Genomic DNA, 20,664 nt, shown 5'->3' on the forward strand with positions numbered 1-20,664 from the left:
TATTATCAAGTTGTTTGAATAGAGCAAAGAATATTAAAACCTTCAGAGAGGTAATTTATATGTAAATTATATTTGCATATTGCCACAATCACTGTAATTTCATTAAAAGTAAAATTGATAACGAAGAGAGCTCAAAATTAATTTCTAAAGACGAAGTTTGTCTCACAGTCCATTGGGGTAAGCGACTCTCAGTCTACAACTAGCTGGTAACGATGCAACGCCGTCGTCGTCTTCGGCATTAAGTTCCTATAACCGTAAGACAAACAAAGGGAGGTGCGAGAACGTAATTAAAGGGCAATTAACGCAACAGCTTTCCCTCGCACATTGCTTAGTTGCTACGTCGCGTCGTCAGCAGCAGTGACTAGACGACGAGAACGACCTCCAAGATTATCACGTCACTTCCAACACTGCGTTCTCTCTCTCTCCCTCTCTTAACGGATACACCAGATATATCTTCGTGTCTCTATTAGTATTCGGAGCTCTTGTATGTTCGCGCTTTAGTTTATTTATAGTCAAAACTGGATTTATATTTGGGTGTTGATGTGGTTATATACTTTTTTTCACTTCGAATGGGATTGTATTATTTAAAGCGGTAGGTTTACACTGTGAAAATATTGAATTTTATATGGTCGTGTGGATTGTGAATATCGTGTGGATCATATTTTTTATCAAAAATCTTGAAAAATTTTTATTTCCAAATTAAAATGAGGTATCCTGCGAGTATGAACTTTTTTAATCATTAAAAAGAATGACGACATGTATAACTGATACTCAGATATTTTCTATGTACCAATCAGCATCGATATAGACTTTGACAAATGAATATTGTTCCAACTTTTGTACTTTATAACCACTCCAATAATCAATTTCTGTCCTTTAAACTTGCTAATGTTGTTTTCAATAATCAGAAAATTTGTTTTACTATTAACGTCAATTAAATTTCAGTTAATAACACAGGCCAACAGAATTTGACAAAAATATTTTACCAAGAACCCGAGTATAGTTTTCCGAAGGTTTTTTGCGCGCTGAATCCGAATCCGAGGTCAGAATTACTCTGGTGGCTCCGGTTTTCGAGATATCCTAACCTTAAAGTGCAAAAAACGCGATTTTTGCCTATATTTGAGGTTATGTAGCAAAGAAAAGAAATTTTTTTTCAAAAAACTGTATACATCAAATTAAAGTATGAGTTTTCTTCTTTCAAATGCCGTTGAGTATGCTCGGATATCTTTTTTTTTCACGAAGTTACACAAATTTGAAAATTTCAAATTTTATGAATTTAAAAAGCACCACATCATTCAACCCAAGCTATCTAACAAGTAACCATATTAAAGAGCCACTCACCAATTTAAACCAAACTTGGAAATATGACAAAACACTAAAAAATATTGTGAGCATCGTGCTTCTATTTACAAAATGCTCTCTTACGGGTAGAAACCACCCCTGCCAACCCCTAAACAGGCTCACCCACATAACTCTAGGTAGAGCAAGTTTAATTAACTGCTTTTTGATAAAAAAACTCATTTTCTAATCACAGGTATGCGTACTAATATGATCTAGATAGGCCTCATCCCCAAATACCTCCTCAACCCTTTAAAACCAGCCCTCCCAACCCCTAAGCAGGCACACCCACATGACGCTGGGTAGAGCAAGTTAGCCAAGTGCTTTTTATTTCAAATTTGTGTAACTTCGTGAAAAAAAAAGATATCCGAGCATACTCAACGGCATTTGAAAGAAGAAAACTCATACTTTAATTTCATGTATACAGTTTTTTGAAAAAAAATTTCTTTTCTTTGCTACATAACCTCAAATATAGGCAAAAATAGCGTTTTTTGCACTTTAAGGTTAGGATATCTCGAAAACCGGAGCCACCAGAGTAATTCTGACCTCGGATTCGGATTCAGCGCGCAAAAAACCTTCGGAAAACTATACTCGGGTTCTTGGTAAAATTTTTTGTCGGCCTGTGTAATGCACATATTTATTTTCTATTTTAGGTGAGTTGTTGAAATAACATTATACGTTTATGTACATTGATTATTGGAAAGTATTAATAATAATCTTTAAACATGAAATATAAGTTGATTAACACGTTTAATTAAAAATAAAAAATATCTTGTTGAGTAATCGTTGATTACATTCTCATTCGATTTTTTTATTTTTATTACTTGAAAAAATTTAAGTAGTCATTGTAACATTTCAAGTCATGCATTTCCAATCCAGTTATTACTATTAAATTGAAAAAATAAAATAAGATATTATTATTGGTAAATACTCTTTTCAGTGTTACTTTAAAATAGGAGTACTCAAAAATCAAATAATCTTTCGAAATGCAGATCAATTTTGAAGTTTTTGATTTTCAAAATGAAGTTAATTTCATTTTGAAAATCAGATTTGCATTTTATTCAACTATACTCAAATAATAAATTTTTATTTACAATCTAAAAATTTAGAAAACCATGTATTATTTTCCAAATTACACATCAGTTGCACACCGTATTAAAACGCCTCCCGCTATTTCATAGTATAAAAAAAGGTCCAGTCGTATAACCAAAAATAAAAAGCCATAAGCCCAAATCGAGCATTATATTCCTCGAAAAAGGACTGCAGAGTCCATTCTCTCTCATGCTCGCCGCTACAAAATCCAGATGGTTCTGCACCTTTAATCTCATTCCCCGCGAGAGCTAATGCGTCGACCACCTGGCGAGGAAAAGAAGCGCAGGCAGCAGCAATAGCAACAGCGCGAAAGAACACAGAGAGAAACCGCCGCCGATAATAAAGGCGTTGCGGTGGGTGCGTATTTCGGATGCCCTCACCACTATCTTCTTATGATTATTCATTTTTTTTTCTTTGTTTTCCTATAATTAAAAATAGAATTTGGATTTTGGTTAACCGCTATAATACACTCTTATTTGTTTATTTCCACTTCGCCGCGTGTCGCCACGGCAGCCCCAGCTTTTTCCCTTTTTTTTGGTAGCGATCCATTCGGGTGTGAATGACTTGAATTCGATTTTCCGGACGCCCGAGCGCGCGAGCGAACGATTTGTGAAATTCAAAGGAAAAAAAACGATATTGTGTGTTGTCGCGCGATGGTCGCTTTCGCTGCTGCAGGGATTGCATTATATTTGGGTAAAATGGGTGGAATGGTTTGACAAGTCGGAAAATTCGAATTAAAATGAAATTTTCTTTTCAAAAACATATTCACGTTTCGTCTATCTATTCTGCGGGCTGTAATTGCCACATAGCGAGTTCCCACGGCTGCAAGTTGATGTTACCATGCTTAAACCGTCCCGGTCACGTCTGCTCGGCGTAAAAATCTAAATGAACGTCTATAATAGTGCAACCTCACACCGTCGTTATTGCCTTTGGGGATGAGAATTTCTTGTTACGACTTGTAGTGTCATTTGCTGCGTATAAAATCGATACTTCGATAAAAATTTCAATTTTTGCAAGGAAATAAAGAGAAACGAGACGCGTAATAAGAGAGAAAGAGAAATCTATATCTATATTTCATTATTTCCAAAGAGAGGGAGAGAGGGAAAATCATATCGCTCTCGGAGTCGTAAATCCAAACAAGAGGAAGTGCAAGCGAATGGAAGAAGAGTGCAAGCTGTATACAGGTATAATAATGTAATAACTCGCGGTCGAATCGAGAGAGGTAAAAGTATATGCGCTTGTATTCGCCGACTCATAAAAAAAATCTTTCGGCTATATGGCTTGGAGTTTATTATGAATAATTGACTTTCCGTTAATTAAGGATAAGAGAAGAGTATTATAGTTGCTTGTAAACGTATTAGTCTAATTATTCATAGAGTATTTGATTACTGTATTTTGTGGTGTGTACAGCCGAAAAAATGATATCGATTATAGTTTCTAGTTAATTGTAAATCAATTGTAAATCAAGCAGAAATATATTGGTGCAATTTTAATAAATTTTCTAAATACATTATTTTATGGTTTTCTTGTTCGAAACTTATCGATAAATCTTCATGTAATTTTTAAAAGTATACATTGATTTTCGCAAATGCATTCCACGTTGATTATAATATATCATCCCTTTAAAAATGTCCAATTTCAGGACTCGTTCAAAAGTGCACCCAGTCTTGCGCCACGCTAAAAGCTTGCACACACAAAAATAAAGGTTGTTTTTTCACTTTCACACACATACATGTATGCTATTGTCATACACGCACACACACATATACACACGTGAGAACTTTGCGTTGAAAAAGTCGCGCGCCTCACAACGTTCAATGGCCCTTTCTTCCGCGTATATACTAAACCCAAAGGCATCTTCGCTTATTTTTTTTCTCTCTCCTCCACCATTCTCGTGTGCTCTCGGGGATTCGGATCTTTAAAAGCGAGGAAACATTACCGAGCTCCAGTTAAATGGAGAGAAGACCCGAAGTAAATACGCAGAAGGCTGCTGCTAGTGCTGGAACTTTCTTTCCCTTCATGTCAGAGATCGAGAGAGAAGTGAATTTTTTTACAAGTTCTTCGCCATCAGTTGGATATTTTTCAACGAGTTAGTGTCGGAAAAATTGCATTGCGTGTCAATTAAAAAAATACGAGGTAGAATTTGGCAAGGAAAATGTTTAAAAATTGTAAGCTTATCAAAATTGTAAGAGCAAGTTGAACGAGTAGTTTCTGAAGTTAAAACTCGGCGATAATTATTTTTTCGAGAGGTCGACAGACGTAGTACGTAAGCAATGAAATCCCTACGGAGAATAATCATGAATACGATAGCAAGAGCTATTTTTTTTCCAAATAAAATAAACGCTGAAAAAAAAGGAAAGGTTCTGATTAGAATTTAAGTCTTCGAATGGAGGCGATAACGAGCTGGAAAATTAAAATCTTTTTTCGGATGAAGAAGAGTGCGTAGACGCGCGTGCTACTGACGTCGGCACTTTCTCAAGTGTTTACGTAATCAGATGCGCTAATTAGATGCTTCGTCCAACATCAGCACGATTGAAATTGTTTGATTGCGAAGAGAGAGAAGAACTGATAATTGACGTTACGAGAGATAGAAAGCAAAAAAAAGTGTGATAAGACAGACTACTACTGCGTTGCTAGTATAAATGGGGGAAAAAGTGTACGATGAAAAATCAATATTACCGGCCCTTTGCGCTTGCTGCTGCTGCTTGCTCAGCGCTCCGTATGATATTCATTTTGATCGTCGTGTAATTTGTAGGATACTTTGAACCAACTTTTTATCGTTTTTTCAGCGATGATGGGGTAGCTGATTGAATTTTTTCTTTTGCAATACTGATAAAAAAGATTATGACTTTTATATTTAAAAAAATACGTACACTCAATTATATTGCTTATTTTAGAATCGTAAATAATACTAAATTTATATCGAAACAAATTTAAATAACTTTGGACCTAGTGATATGATATCAGTATAATACGATATGTCAAAAAAGAATATTTAGAATTCCCTGTTTATCTTGTCATATTACAAATGTTATACTCGGTGGATAAAAATTGCATTTTGATCATAGCGGACTAATAATTTTATATTTTAAAAGTGATACGATTTTTATTACTTGATAAGGAATCATATGAGGAAATGTGATTGAACTAACGGATTATTTAAGTAAATAAATATTATTTCTCATCTACCAACAGCAACTTACCTAAATAAATCGTATCTTTTAAGCAATCGTCACACCAAAGCTACATATACTAATACTTGTTTTAGAAATTTTTTTTCATTCTTAGATAATCCTTCCCTCTCTCAGTCCTTTCACGTCAGCTTTTTTATTTACGTGTTGTTTTTTTTTCTAGCTAGTCACAGCCACTCAAATATCGTAAGCCGGATTTTCATATTATTACTTTCCACGTACACGGTTCACGTGAGCATTGTGTCGAACCCCATCATAAAAATTTATTTATGCACTTTCTTCTCTTTTCTACATACAGTGCTCTTTTGATTTTTCTCTCGTTTTGAAATATCAAGGCACGTGTATGCGCTGCAATTCTTTATATATTAAGCTGCTGCTTTTTTCTTCATTTTTTTAAAAAACTATGACTTTTTGGAACGGGTGGGGAGAGGGGAGAAGCACACGCGCGAGAATAATTTCTGTTTCATATTCATGTTTCTGCTGTAGTGTACCGTGGTTAGGTCACGACACTAAACAAAGTTAAATAAAATTAAAGAACTAATTTTATTAACCTCTTGCATAAAATTTTTTAACAAATTTTCTAGATTTCTACGTAGTTTTAATCAGATTAAGCCACTGTTCATTTTTACGATTACAGAATGTTACCAAATAAATTTTATTCACATTAAAAAACTCGTTCAGAAAAACCACCTTTCTTTAGAAATGTTCATTATAAGCAGAACTTTTAAAAAATTTCTTTATAAATATGTATATATATTAAGATATAGATTTCCGAGGAGGTCGATTTTGAAAATTCAAAATGGCATCTAAAATTTTAAATACTACTGTTCCTGTCTTTCAAAGACATATAAAACTTTTTCGCAGTTGCTGATCGCGAAGCTGAACTTTGTTTTTGAAATACGTATTCAAAGTAGTTACTAAAAACTTAAAATAAACTGTTTTATCATTTTCATTCAATATTTTGTTCATATTTGTAGATTCTTAAATCAAATTTAAATCTCTAAACAAGTGAAAAAATAAACTAACGGTTTTTCCTGTTACACAGAAAAAGTGCAACTACCGCAAAAAACAATGAGAAAAAAGAAGGCAAGGGAAGGAGGATAGAATCGAACTGCGCCATACGATCAAATAAACATCACCTTATTTATGCACTCCTCCCTTTGTTTCCTTTCTCCCGCGCGCTTGTACGGTTATTCCACCGTTCGTGGGCCTTATACGCACAAATAACACTCGAGTGCGCGTAGGTGTTTTACACCGTTACTCTTTTTTTTTTTTATGAAAGCGATAAAAAGTAAAATTGTTTGCTTCGGAGTATTTATTAACTGAGTGCGTGTGTACGGTCTATTTATATATAAAGTCTCGACGAAGAGTTCTATATTTTGCGCAAGGATAATAAAACAAAATTGTCTGTGTGGTATTTTGGCTTTAACAGTAATGCGTTTTTATGTGTAGTTTCATTTCAAGCCGTATATTGTCCTCAATAAACCTTTTATTGATGACGCAGCGATGCGCTGGTGTGGAATCATTGTCATTGGTCGTTTCATACGGTTTTCTTGGTGTTCTCTTTTTGTACGATATATGCGTAGATAAATAGTACATATTCTGACCTTTAGATGTCATTCATAAAACTTTTTACGTCAATACATTTATTCACGTTGCGTTTAGATAATTCAACTCGAATTCAAATTTTTTCAATATTCACGAAAACACATTCATTTCTGGTTATTCGTCTTAGTTGTTTTCTCCGTGCTATATCGTATAAGAACTACACAACGTTGTCCAAAGTTATATAAGAATGCACTATTCATGGATATACATATCTACATGAATGACTAAATAAAACTAGGAACCAATCGTTATATCCAACTTACAAATAGATATTGCAACAGCGAAAGTTCCATAAAAATACTTTAAATTACTCTCGACACAAAGGAAATAATTTCACTGATTAATCTGCACACTCCGGCCTCTATAAAATCTCGAGTTCGCGAGCGCACACATTAATCCATTCTCGTACACAACTCGCTAGCGAAAGAGAGGCGTGATGGAGAGAGAAGCGAGATTCAAAACACGATCAGCGGGCCGCGAGATTAAGGTGTCGAGTGTGTGTGTGTGTGTATATACATATATTTTCCGAAACAGCAATTTCATTCATTTCCGTTTGGGCCAAAATTCTCGATACAAGCCAACAGCATTTGGATGATTAAAAAGACTATTGATGCTTTGCATAATATACATGTATCAGCAGAAAAGAATGTATAAGTCTTTACCCAGCTAGATGGAAGTGGATGAGCTTGCACTTGCTGCGGATTTTTTATTCGCCCATTGATCTAAAAAACGAATATTCGCTGAAAAGTGCTAGAGTTGCGATTTTGTTCAATGCGAAAGAAGCTTTACTTTTGATGAGATAAGATCAAAACGTCCGAATTTCTTTTGTGGGATGTCAACCTTGAAATTCAATCACGTAATTGAAACGATCAAAATGAAGAGTTGGAGAAAGCTTTTCATTCGTTTGATAGGAAAAGTAATGCAAATATATATTTCCAACAATCGAGGCGGATTTTTCCAATTGTTACCGACATAGCAATTTTGCCTTCCGAAAATACAGCCAAGCAGTGTAAAGAACTTCTATTTCAGGCCACTGTTTTATCCGCACCGCGGTTTCGCGGTCTTTATTGGAAAAGTGTAAGAACGTTTGCTATACCTCATTCGAAAGAACCTTTTTTCCTCCCAGCCAATATAAGCCATCATCGAATCCAAGGGAAAATATTGATCTTGCGAGGAAAATGGCAATTAAACGAGAGCGCAAAAAAAAAGACACAGGTTTCTGTGTACACGCGAAAGAAAAATATTATCGTAGTGTCATTCTCGCATGCAATTAACGTGGCGCGCGTCTCGTTCAGAGAATTCGAATTCTTTTTGAGCATCTTGACGTGATATCAAATATATCTTCACGGACTGTTGAACGAAAAAGAAAGAAATGTCAGGTCAGCCCCCCAGAGATGAAAGCCAATTGACTCGCAAACTGAGGGTCGAAATTGAGGCGATACGTCTTGACATCCTTTACCCAAGTATGTCACTGTAGAGATATTTTAACTTTCCCCTATTTACACAATGATGTGGTAGGTGCTCGAGTATTCTCTTGGAAGAGGTACAAGTATCCCTTTATCTTAATTCAAATGCAAATTAAATGTTTTGCAGCAGGCTCTGGAATGTTTAGTCTTATATAACTAATAGGTAGAAGTAAAATTTAGTAGAAATGTATCTTATTGTTTATTTTCTTGATAAGATTTGCTGTTTCCATCGGATAATCTTCGGAAGCTTAGCTTAGCTTCCATTCATCAGTGTCTTAACACGCTTATATTTCGTTCGTTTCGCTGAACTACTCGTTTATTTCATAAAATGTAATAATCTCCTTCCAACAAAACTCAATCAGCTGTGAAAATTCAGTCACCAAGGCACCCTCCGCGAGAATTTAATTTTTTTCACCGTTTCATTTCATTTTCTCAGATCTAAAAAAAGAAAAAGCGAAAGAGAAGAAAAAAGCGCAGTTGAGCCAAGAGAGAGGGAGAGAGTGAGAGAGAGACCGTAAAAAAACATTTCTCTGTAATCCCTTGAAAGAAGCGTTTGCACGCGGGGCGCGGCGCGTTTCGAGAGAGAAATTACAGGCAAGAGAGACAGAGATAGAGAGAAAGAGAGAGAGAGAGAGCGAGAGAGAAGAGGAAGAAACGCCGCGAGGAGACCTACCGCATGTTCTCTCTCTCTCTCTCTCTCTCTCTCTCTCTTTCTCATGCGCGCGCGCGACCTACTCCTTCTTGCTCTCTTTCTTTTTAAAGCCTTTCGCCTCCATTATCCATTCCTTTTTCTTTCTGTGCACACTTATTTTTTGTTCTTCATCGACGTGCTCCTCCGAGGTCGAGGATGTTTTTGCGCCATTGTTGCTCGCTTGACTAGGCGCCGAAAAGGGCCGTTTCAGTGTGATGTAATTTGCGTAACTTTGACGGCATTTCGACCGCCCACTACGAGATGGACTCATTTAATTTTGATCACCTGCGAGAGTTATCACTCGTTTGCTTTTTTTCAAATATTTTTCCACGGAAGTTTATGATTTGTTATTCGCTGCAAAAAACAATGTATACATCGATTGATTGAAATCCATTATGACTTAGTTCAATAATGAGAAGATAAGAATTATAGTGCTAGAGAATATTGATTGCAAGGTATTATGGGCAATGCTATAATAATTTCACGGTTGTTATAACATGTCTTCGAGAGGATAACCCATCGATTTTGCTATTACTGTGTACAATAATTTTCCAGTACAATCCACTTTCACTTAATACTATAATCTATCTTTAAACAGTAAAATATCTGAAATTATTTTTGCATTCACCAAACTCTACTTTTCAATACCTTATAAATATAATAATTATTTTCATACCAGGACGTACATGCCTCGCTTTTTCTCATTATCTTATCGCACAAGATTAGTTCCATTATTAATTAAACTCCATTTCATAATTTCATAAGTAACTTCATATGCTCCCTCGCAGTGCACAGTAGGGTTTTAATCCCTCTTTTGCGATAAATAAGTAAAAATTAATATATACCAGTAAAAATTAATAGTAGATTTTTCTCTATTTCCAGAACAATGGATTCTCAGCAGAAGCGGCGGACTGTAAAATTGACGTGAAAGCCACGTAATTGATCGACATAATCGATCGATTACGAATGAAGCCGTGATCTACAGCAGCTAAGAGTAACACCATCAAGAAACATACAGTATACGCAGTTGAAATCATATATATCCGTGTAAGCAATCGATGATGGGCTAGTTTGGTGAGCCGGAGGTGGCGGTAATCGTCGCGCTTTTTCGTCGTCGCCAAGAAGAGATGGCCGTTGAACGCAGTAAATGGCGCAAGTGTGATGCGCCTCCCGACTGTTGCTAGGCTGAAGACGATCGAATTGGCAGCGTTGGCCAGGATCGTCGTCATGAAGATCACAACGGGCGAGGCTGTGGTGCCGTTACTCGGTGCCATCGCGCCCAGATATGTTGTCAAGCAGGCCACTGTCAAGAGGTGCGTTGCAGCGCTACTTCTTGTTTCTGTGGCCAGTATATTTTACTATACACACTACATCATCAGCAGTCCCTTGTCCAGGTGAGATTCGATATCTATCTTCTTTGACTTTCCAGCGGCTTTCTACGTAAATTTATCATTTTATGGTTTAACTTTATAATCATTTTGATCTCATTAGCATATTCTTAACCTAAATTATAAAAATATAAGTACGTTTAACAATTTTCAATAGTAAATATATCAGCTGTCTTCCTGATGCAATAGACTTTTTATAGTTCTTACTTTTTCAGCAAAGGTAGATCTAAAGATGCCACCTATAAATTGCTGTTTGAAATACAGTTTTAGCTTAAGTAAATTACATAATTTTAGAAAAGTGAGCGATTTTGAACAAACTTGTTTTACATTACATATGCTTTTCATAGTTTATTAGATGGTTTTATATAGTTTCCCTTGAAGAAAATGAAGATGCTGTTACTTTAAGAAGATCATTTAATAATACATATGTTATATATGAGTTATTTTAACTCAAAATATGCCTGTATCTTAATTGAGCAATAAGCCAATGAAGTCAGATAGAGCTCCAAAATATTAATTTTTTTATAGAAGAGTATGTAACATAAAACACGTTTTATAGAACAAATCTTTACTAATCTAAGCAAAATGAATGTTCATGGAAATTAAGCAAACTCAGCCCGTGTACATTATTTGCTATGTAATAGAATATTCTCTTTGCTCTGTAATTTCGATGAGTTACAGCATATCCAATAGTAGCACTTCGAATACTTTACCAAATTCACTATCTTAAACTAACCTAATATAACCAATATAACTTGTAGTTTCGTAACTGGAGTTATATATGTGTACCTTACAGAAACTATTTACGTAAATATATTCAAGTCATTCAATAATCGGAAAATGAATTGTCAATAAATACGTCGAATGTCAGATTTCCCGCTGCTGGTATCTTCATATCAAGTTTTTACATAGATAACTGAGTATAATTTGATCAGTAAACAAGTGCAAAATGCATTTTATATATACATATATACTTTCTCTGTATAATTGGTATCGCGTGAGTACATTCAAACGTAGACTCTAAATCGCTATTTGATTAAACTCAAAGAATCATAAATTAGTCAAATAATACCCACATTCATGCCAAAACTTTCGTAACAAAGTTTGAATGGCTAACTAACAAAGCAAAAAGCGCCCAGCTTGCGCGCGAGAACATTCGACATTAGCAGCACTCGTGACAAGCGCCCAACTCTCAAATATGCTGATTGCGACAAGGTTCGTCTGCATGCCAAGTTAGTCACCCTTTCCTCCGCGTATTACCGAATTCGTAAAGGGAAAAGCCACCAGGGGGTCTTGAACTCAAGACGACTAACTATTCTTACATATATACCCTCCTAAGTTGGTCTTGGCGAAACATTATTGTGGTAGCGGTGTGGGATCCATAAAACAATTCTCCAGACACCCATGTTAAGTGATCAATAGAATAACAAAACGTTCTTGTTCTTTTCGAACCTAATAAATAACTATATAGTTTAGGTACGGGTGGATGAAGTTTGTGGTGAGTTCTGCGAAAGCGAGGATTGTTGTGATTTTTTACTTGGAATTCGATGGCATTGCCGCAATTAATATTGCTGATAGATGCGAAAAGTATTAATACTTTGAATTCTTTAGTCACCAGCTGAGTTTAAAATACCGTTGTTTATATGCAAAATAAAAAAATTAATTGGACAACATGGATATTAAATATGAGGGTTTTAAAAAGAGCTACTCTAAGGTAAAAGTGATACATTGGCATTTAATTATAAATGTTACAATCCAAGAGAGAGAGACAAATAATAAAATAAACTAACTCACCATTAATTGATTAGCACCGTTTAGCTATTGTACTCATCTGATCAAACTTTATTAAAAACACAAGAAAACAGAAACAACAACACGGCAAAACCTTAAAATCCTATGTGTTTAAATTTAAACGTTTTAAGTGTGCAATTGTGACGTCACCCATAAGAAATACATTGTCGCTGAAATTAAACGTTTAGAAGTGTTTAAAATTGGGGATAATGTATTTCTTATAGGTGACGTCATATTAAACGTTTAAATTCAAACACATGGGTTTACCGTGCAAATCAGACAAAATGTTATAAAAATTTTTTTCCTTATATACAATAAATAACATTGCAAAATTAGAATTATCTAGTCATCGACAATTAAACAATAAGAAAACAAGGGAAGATTTCTCCTTGATAGTCAAAGTACTACTGAGACATTGCTGCATACTATATAGTTATAATTCGCTCCATTCTTAAGATAGCTATTCAAAACGATAATCTCTTTTAAGAAAACTTAATAGAAGTTTATGTGAGAGTGATTGAGGAATTGTATATCCTCTTTCTTATTCAAGTTATTAGTTGATGAACCAATGTATAGCATCTCAGAATTTCTGTGTTTTTTATAATTACTTTCGTAATCTAATATCTAAGCACTATCCCAATCAAAGTCATACGGAAAGGAATTCTTATATGCGATCACGACAGTTTCATCCCCAATGTTCATTTAATCTAGTTCCTAACGATCTCTTGCATTCACCAACATATACAGATGAGCATTGTTTACATTGAAACTTATACACAATCTTAGTTCTCTCTAATAATTTCGATTTATCTTTTCCTAAAGATATAAACTGTTGTAGATGTTTATTTAGTGAAAGAATTGTAAGGATATTGAAATATTTAAGAGTAAACGCACACCAAGAAAAATATTATTGTTATATGGTATGGTAATAAAAGGCTTTTTAATCTGCTTAGAATTTTTAGAATTCTCATTCTGATACATTCACTTTTTATTTCATGAATTGCAATCATAATTCATTTTATGAATTGCAATCATAATTTATTTTATGAGCTGCAATCATAATTCATGTTATGAATTGTCGTCATGAGAACGAAAAATTAATATGTTTTGAGTAAAGTCAGCATTAATATTCTTCAGTAATGTACTTGTGAAAAATGCTTTAAACGAGCATAGTTAAAACTTAATTCCAACCGAGTATAAGACAATGGAAAAATCCATTAACATCATCGCTCATAAGATTGACGCGGTAGACTAATTACTCGAGCAAGAATTCGATATACTAAAAAGTTAGTCTTTATGTCGTTGTAAGGTTTTTGGGAGGCGTCAAATTTAACGGATAGGGCTAGCTGCTCGCTTTGCATGCAGCAGTACAAAGCACAAGTTACCAACGACGTCGACGGGGAGAAGCCTTTGACTTTACGAACTTTGCCATTTCTTGGGCGGTGCGCAATTGCCTCGCGTCAGCACTCGCATAACTAATAATTTAGGGCTTTTGAAGCGAAAACGGTACAAGGCTATTTCCTCAAAAGCAACAATTATATTTATAGCGTACTACGTACAAGAGTGTGTGTGTGTGAGAGAGAGAGAGAGAGAGAGTCAGGTCTTTTGACGTTCTAATTCCAACTTTTTGTTGAAAAACATGAAATCTCGAAACTATTTGGTATTCCGGCGAGAGTACCGCTGAGCTCTTATTCATCGTATCCCGTAAACAAACGTATGTATAAAGGAATAGTTAAAGCGTTGTAAAATAATTTCAAAGTTGCTGTTTGGTTTTCTGTTACTTCTCATTGTTTGCCGTATATGCGAATATCGGTCAACTCGCGCGCGCGCGTGTGCTTTGTAAAAATAACCTGCTCTCGCTCGGTTATAATCGAGAACAACGTACGCGTGTACGTGTGTGTTTCCGCGTAAGCGACGGCACTCTCGTAAGTTACGTATAAATAATTATAATTAAAATTCACATTTGCATAATTATACACACTTGTCGATATTCGATCATTTATGACCGCGACGCAACGCCAGTACTATCTTCGATCTGATAATATCTTCAATAATTAACTCATTTAACAATTGTCTATTACTGAATAGATTCAAATAAATGAGCAGATTATTAAAGTTTTTCGTATTTTTTATATTCATTTTCATCTCAATCGATTATGTTGTGCAATGCTTTTCAGTAAAGTCACTTTTGGAAATAATTTAAATAATTCAAATGTGTACATATTTGGAGTTCAAAAATATAATACGAGGATGACCTAAGAGAACTTATAAAATACATCTCCACAGGGCGTGTTATACTGTTTATAAGAGAAATGTGATTTTATAAAAATGGAAATTGAGTAATGGTTCTTTATTTACTATAATTCCAATTGTAAAAACTTATTTTCTAATGTGCTTTTTTTCAACTCTGCAATAATTAATTTCTGTAGCACACTCTTTTAAATACTTTAATAATCTTTGTATGATGTAATATAAATTTAGAAGTAAACTTTCACTTAAAAACAGCGTATTAAACTCCGAGAGATTGAATAATTACAATGGCAAATTAACTACCATTTTCGAATCCGTTAGTCTCCATAAACCCTTCAGGTCATTAATTTCCCCGAACGCGTTCTCACTCACGGAATGCACCACTAACCCCTTCAGCACCCCGCTATTCCCTATTTCCACTTTTCTCTCTCTCTGTCTCTCTCTTACTCTCTCGCGCGCGCGCTTCCTTTCTCGAAAAACCGAAGAAGCTTCCCCTTATCACCAGCAAGCTCCACGACGAAAGACATTCCTTGTGCAGCTCACACAATGGAAATTAATTGAAATCTCGTCGCCGTCGTCCCAGAGAAATTTCAGTTTACTGAAAATCTGATGTCTTATATATAACACGTGGAGGAGGTGGGCGTGCAATGGGAAATTAAGCCGACGACCCAATTTAAATCAGGATATAAGAAGCGCAATGCGTTTCCTCGTTGTAACCAGTTTAATTCTCGATTCTCCCATGAGATTTCTCCCTCGCCAAACTTTGCAGCTAGAGAGTAGCGTTCCGGGGATCTACACCAGATAGATTGAGGAAGCTTGCTGCCCCCCCCCCCCCCCACGATTCGACTACTGGCGACGGCGTATGCAAGCAAATTAGAAATATGCAGATTCAGTGATAGGACCAAGATTCATCGCTGTGGTTGAGCACGACATATAAGGAAGAAATTGATTTCGATTGCTTTTCGTATCGTTAAACTAGGCTTTAGATTGGAGCTGCTCAGGTCCATTCATTCTATTAATTAAATCTACAAGATTTCTAACAATGCTATATAGTAATGTTTAGCAATTACTCGATCCGAGTTCATTTTCTAATTATCTCTCTAACAGTTCAACTGTGAATTCAAATTCCATTTAAAAATCGTCAGCAATGAAATCGTTCCTCTGGAAACAAACGGAGAATCAGTCCAATTTTCGGGTAGCTAGTTGCTTCGCGGTAACTCGGTGGAAAACACAAATATCATTCCTTTCCTTGAAGTAATTGTATTTCACTCGTTAGCTGCGGGTATTTGCTTGAAGACTGGTTGAATACACCGCACAGTAGCTTGGTGTGCTATACAAAAAATTACAGGAGCGCGGCGTAATATAACGAACCCCCTTGACAGAAGAGCGACCTACCCTTGTTGCCTCTGCGCTAGAAGCCAATAAAATGCAAGCTCTCTCATTTCATTCTTGATTAAAATGGAAAAAGAAAGGACAACGAATTTAATGTACCGCAGGTTAATTAGTAGAATATTAGGCCAATCAAAGTTTACGACCAATTCTCTGACCACAGTAGCAAGAATCTTGCAATGCGATTTAACAAACAAATAAAAGGAAAACTCGCTACTTCTTTGTGTGGCTGTTGCATCAAGCGCTGAATGATAATGCAAAAGGCCATTCTTCGTTCGCAGGGTCCTCGTCGGACTTGAGTTATCGGATTTCGTTAATGAAAAAGTTTCAGACGGTATTTATTGGAGTGAGAGAGTGAGGGGCGCTGATCTTTCAAGGGAGATAGGGTGAAGGGATTTATTGGGTCGAGAACTTAGGACTTTCTCTCTTTGAATGAGGCGAGAGAGGGACCCTAGTTTTCGATTTTCGTATCCCAAGATTAGAATCAGATTTGATTTTGTAAAATAAATCGCTGGCTAGGTGTGTATACGTGTGGGGGGAGGGGGGGGGGGGCGCTTTCGTCGTCAAATTGAAATCTTTTCAAACCAGAGACTGTATTGGAAAAACTTTTCAATTGGTCATATTGATAGGTTTCCTCTTATTGTATTGTAAGTTTTAGCTTGCTATTAAAATATGACGAACCATTCAGTTCTTTTCAATTTTTCGTCTCCCCATTGTAAAAAAAGAGGTAAAACTTATCGATGACTCTGTTTGTGAAATTCTTCAATGAGGAGTGTACATACCTCCAGCGTACAATAGAATGCGCAATCCAGTAGTGCAGCAAGTTAACGCGTACAAAGTCAGCTCGTCATGTGGGAATTGGGCAACTCTCTGTGATGTTTGTCGCTCTCTGTCCCAATCACCGTCAATTCAAGCCTCGGGCCTTAGTTTGCATCTCTCCCCATTCCTTCAGCTAAATTCAATATCCTTTTCTTCCTGATTTGCGCAACGTTTTCAAATGGACTGCCACGATGTTGGGGAATGCTAATGCTGAACGTTGGATATTTGATAAGTTTTGATTTTTATTATTTTGAACTATTTTGAAATAAGTGATGTAACCTTCTCTTAATTAATGCGATTTAAGTTTGCAGTCTAAGTTTGCATTTTTTAAAATTTGAGTCAAGTTTGTTGAGACTCACCAAGTAAAAAATATAGCAATTTCTTCCTGCAAATAAAGAATAATTATGACAATTACTTGTTCTCATCCAGAAAAAAATGAAGTATTAATTTAGAAAGTTTTATTTACTTGTTTTATAAATGGAAATGAGTGAGTGAATTGTTAAACTACCTCTGAAGAAACAAAATATTATGTAGAAATGATTGGAAGTCGAGTTTAAGATTGCTATTATAATCATACTTTTTTGTTCGTTTGGCAAGATTTATCAGTTCTTTGTTTTTTCTGTAAAAGCACTTGAACGTGAATTTGTCGTATTATTCATAATTTTTATATCAGTTTTACTTCATAAAATTGTACAAAATAATTTTAATTATAATAAAACCTTTGTGTATTTCAAAATTGTAATCGAGTCTTTTACTCGAAAAAACACTTTCAGTAATCTATTTATTCGGTCGCATAACAATGCTAATTAAACAATTTTCCAATCAACCACAACTCGTTGTTAAAATTTACATCCTTCTACCCACACGTTGTTTCTTTATCACTTAAACTGCGTCAGAGCTCGTCCATTGCGAGTCAATAAATTCCATCCATAGCAGTAGGAAAGAGCCAACTGCGGCGGCCAACCGTATAGATACTCCACAGAATAGCGTCTGGATGCACATGGCAGCGACGATTGACCGATCGCCTGGCGTTGATTAGAATTCCAATTATTGGCTTCGAATCTATTGCTTTCTTTTCTTTTTTTTTGTCATTCGTCGCCTCTCGAGCTCTTCTTTCATCTTTCAACTAAACGGTCGCGCTTGAATTTTTGAAACTCGCTGCAGATTTTTGTTTGTGTGTTTGCCTTGAACTGATGACTTTTTAGAATAGCGAAAAGATCTTTTCGTCCATCTGCAGTCGTTCTGGCATGCAACAGTTTTCGATTAATTGCATGATCATGAAGAAAGAAAGTATGCACTTTTCGTTATATATGTAGAACATAATGAACAAAATGGAGAGTTGTAGGTATTGTATTTGTGTTTGATAATAATGAAAAGGGATTTTTGCACTTTATAGAGGAAAAAAAGCTCTTGTAAGCAAGCGCACGGATAACGTGTGTTTACCTTTGATACAACCGTCGTCGTGTTTCGTCATTTTCTCTCTTTCTATGGAGTGCGCGAGCATCGAGCTATTGTCTGTTATACTGCAGTTCTACCGATGGCAATTGATGCATTGAATAAAGGCGCTGAAGTGTGTGCGCACGCGCGCGTGTGTGTGTGAGTGTGTGCGTGCGCGCGCGCGCGCGCGAAGATGGAAAGGAGGAACGGCTTCCCGATGAAAAATAAACGAAACGCGACAAACAATAAGCCAGGCTGATATTAAACTTCCCTTTCGTTGCTTTTTCTGTGCCGGCACTCGTCCTGCCACTTGGCTAACTCCTTTTCTTTTTTTTCTCCTTTCTCCATCATCCACGTGCTTGTTATTATCGTAACACGAAAGGGTTCGTTATTTTGACTGGTGCTACTTTGAACTTGCCGCTTTGTTTATTATTAGCGTGAACTTGATATTTCGTACTTTTGTAGAATGCAAAATTTATTAAATTTACTGTTGATTTTAATCATAGAAAATACCAGTTTTTCTCTTTCTAGGTAGTGGAACATTACGATTTCCATAAGAGTTAACACAAATCAATGTATCACTTTCACTTTCGAAAGGTTCCTTTAAATGCTCTCGCATTTAATATCAACGTTATTCAATTTAATTCCTAAATAGACTTCGGTGTGGCAAAACCATCTATCGACAAAATAATTTGAAGTATTTACTTTGCCTATACTTTTACCTAACAGCATTTTTATTACTGTTGATATTACTCAGAATATTTGCTACTCTTATTTCGTTGGAAGTCAATCTAAATTCGAATAATTATATAATTTGATTTACTTTGCATAATAGCAATAAGTCTTTTGCATTTCCAAATATTCATTAAATTGTCAAGTACTCCACAAGTATACATTATAAATCCCATTGAATTCTCGAAGCAACTGACAGTTCTGTTGGTCGTCGTCTTTTTTAAAGGAATTCCCAAAACATAAGCAGCATGTAACGTTATATTTCAGCCAATAGAATGCTGAATGGCTAATTAGCAGGGGCTTTCATTCATCGGCAATGGTATCATCACCAATGAGTTTAAGTAGCACCAGCTACTGCTTCTCAGTCGAAATTGCTCTCTCTGCTCGCGTAGTATTGTACGATGTATTAATTGTTCTGCCTCTGTCTAACGTTTGATGCTTCCTTAATACAAAGTACTTGCACGAACGCTTTTGCATTCGATATATATATATATATATATATATATATACGTGTCGGTCTCTTTGAAGCACAATCCGGGCTCAAAGAATTGCAATAATTATTCACGAGATTCGCGATCTTCTTATCGTGGTTTGCTTGTATTATTAATGACTGCGCGCCTCTAGCTGCGTTTAAAAAGGTAAAGCGCGATATTCATAACGGAATAATTAGTAATGGGATTAGAAGACGAATGTTGCTAGTCCTTTCGAGAAATGAATTCCTAAATGGTTGCGAAGGATTTGAAAACAATGAATAATTGCTGCTTGAAACTCCCGACTTTCGATAAATTAGCTGTTAACGTGATTACTGCCGGTGGTCAAATTTCGTTTTGAATAATGGATGGACTCTGCGCTTCAATTATTACAAACGACGACTTTTGATCGCACCTAGCGAACTTCATTATATTTTCCAATTGTGAATCTACCTTTGTTGCGTTAAGTTAATAAATTTGGAACGTAAGCTAATCATGATGGAAAGAATGAGAAGGAGGTAATAGAATATCAAAAGTGCTTGTGCAACACGAGGATAACAGCGGCGTACACGGTTCGATCGTTCGAGTAAGGGAATGAGAGAGGAAGGCAGGAGGAGGCAGGTTATGAATGACCTGATAAACGGTCAAAAGCCCTGGCAAACTTGATACTACACACGCACCGGCCGCGAGCGCGCCTCGCTTCGATCACACATCTATACGTTTTATGTACGCACGCGCTTCAGCAAATGCTACTAACGTAACAATGCGGTAGTTAACTGTGAGCGACGGATTGCTGCTTGTTATTTTTGGGGGATGAATATAAAACTGTCGTATGAAATGTGCTGAGTAAACGTTGTTTGCTAAAACGAGTTTCGATAAAAAAAATAACAGCAAACATACAACCATTCCAAATATAAACGTAGCGGCGATTTCTTTAATTTGCCGAAAATAACAATTGATTCGAATAGAGAAGTATTTATACAGCGGGATCGCATCATAGAA

General features: G+C 35.8%; 1 protein-coding gene across 1 annotated transcript in view; it reads left to right on the forward strand.

The window, feature by feature from the left end:
- LOC131670234 (bifunctional heparan sulfate N-deacetylase/N-sulfotransferase) overlaps window positions 1-20,664 on the forward strand; it is a 125,793-nt gene that overhangs the window by 25,440 nt on the left and 79,689 nt on the right. The window contains exon 2 of the mRNA XM_058945664.1: window positions 10,269-10,780. Coding sequence (XP_058801647.1) covers window positions 10,548-10,780 — 233 coding nt within the window. The 5' untranslated portion in view covers window positions 10,269-10,547. The remainder of the gene's footprint in view (window positions 1-10,268; window positions 10,781-20,664) is intronic.

The sequence above is a fragment of the Phymastichus coffea genome, unplaced genomic scaffold (assembly GCF_024137745.1).
Source record: "Phymastichus coffea isolate CEN01 unplaced genomic scaffold, Cenicafe_Pcof_1.1 PCOF00105, whole genome shotgun sequence".
NCBI lineage: Eukaryota > Metazoa > Arthropoda > Insecta > Hymenoptera > Eulophidae > Phymastichus > Phymastichus coffea.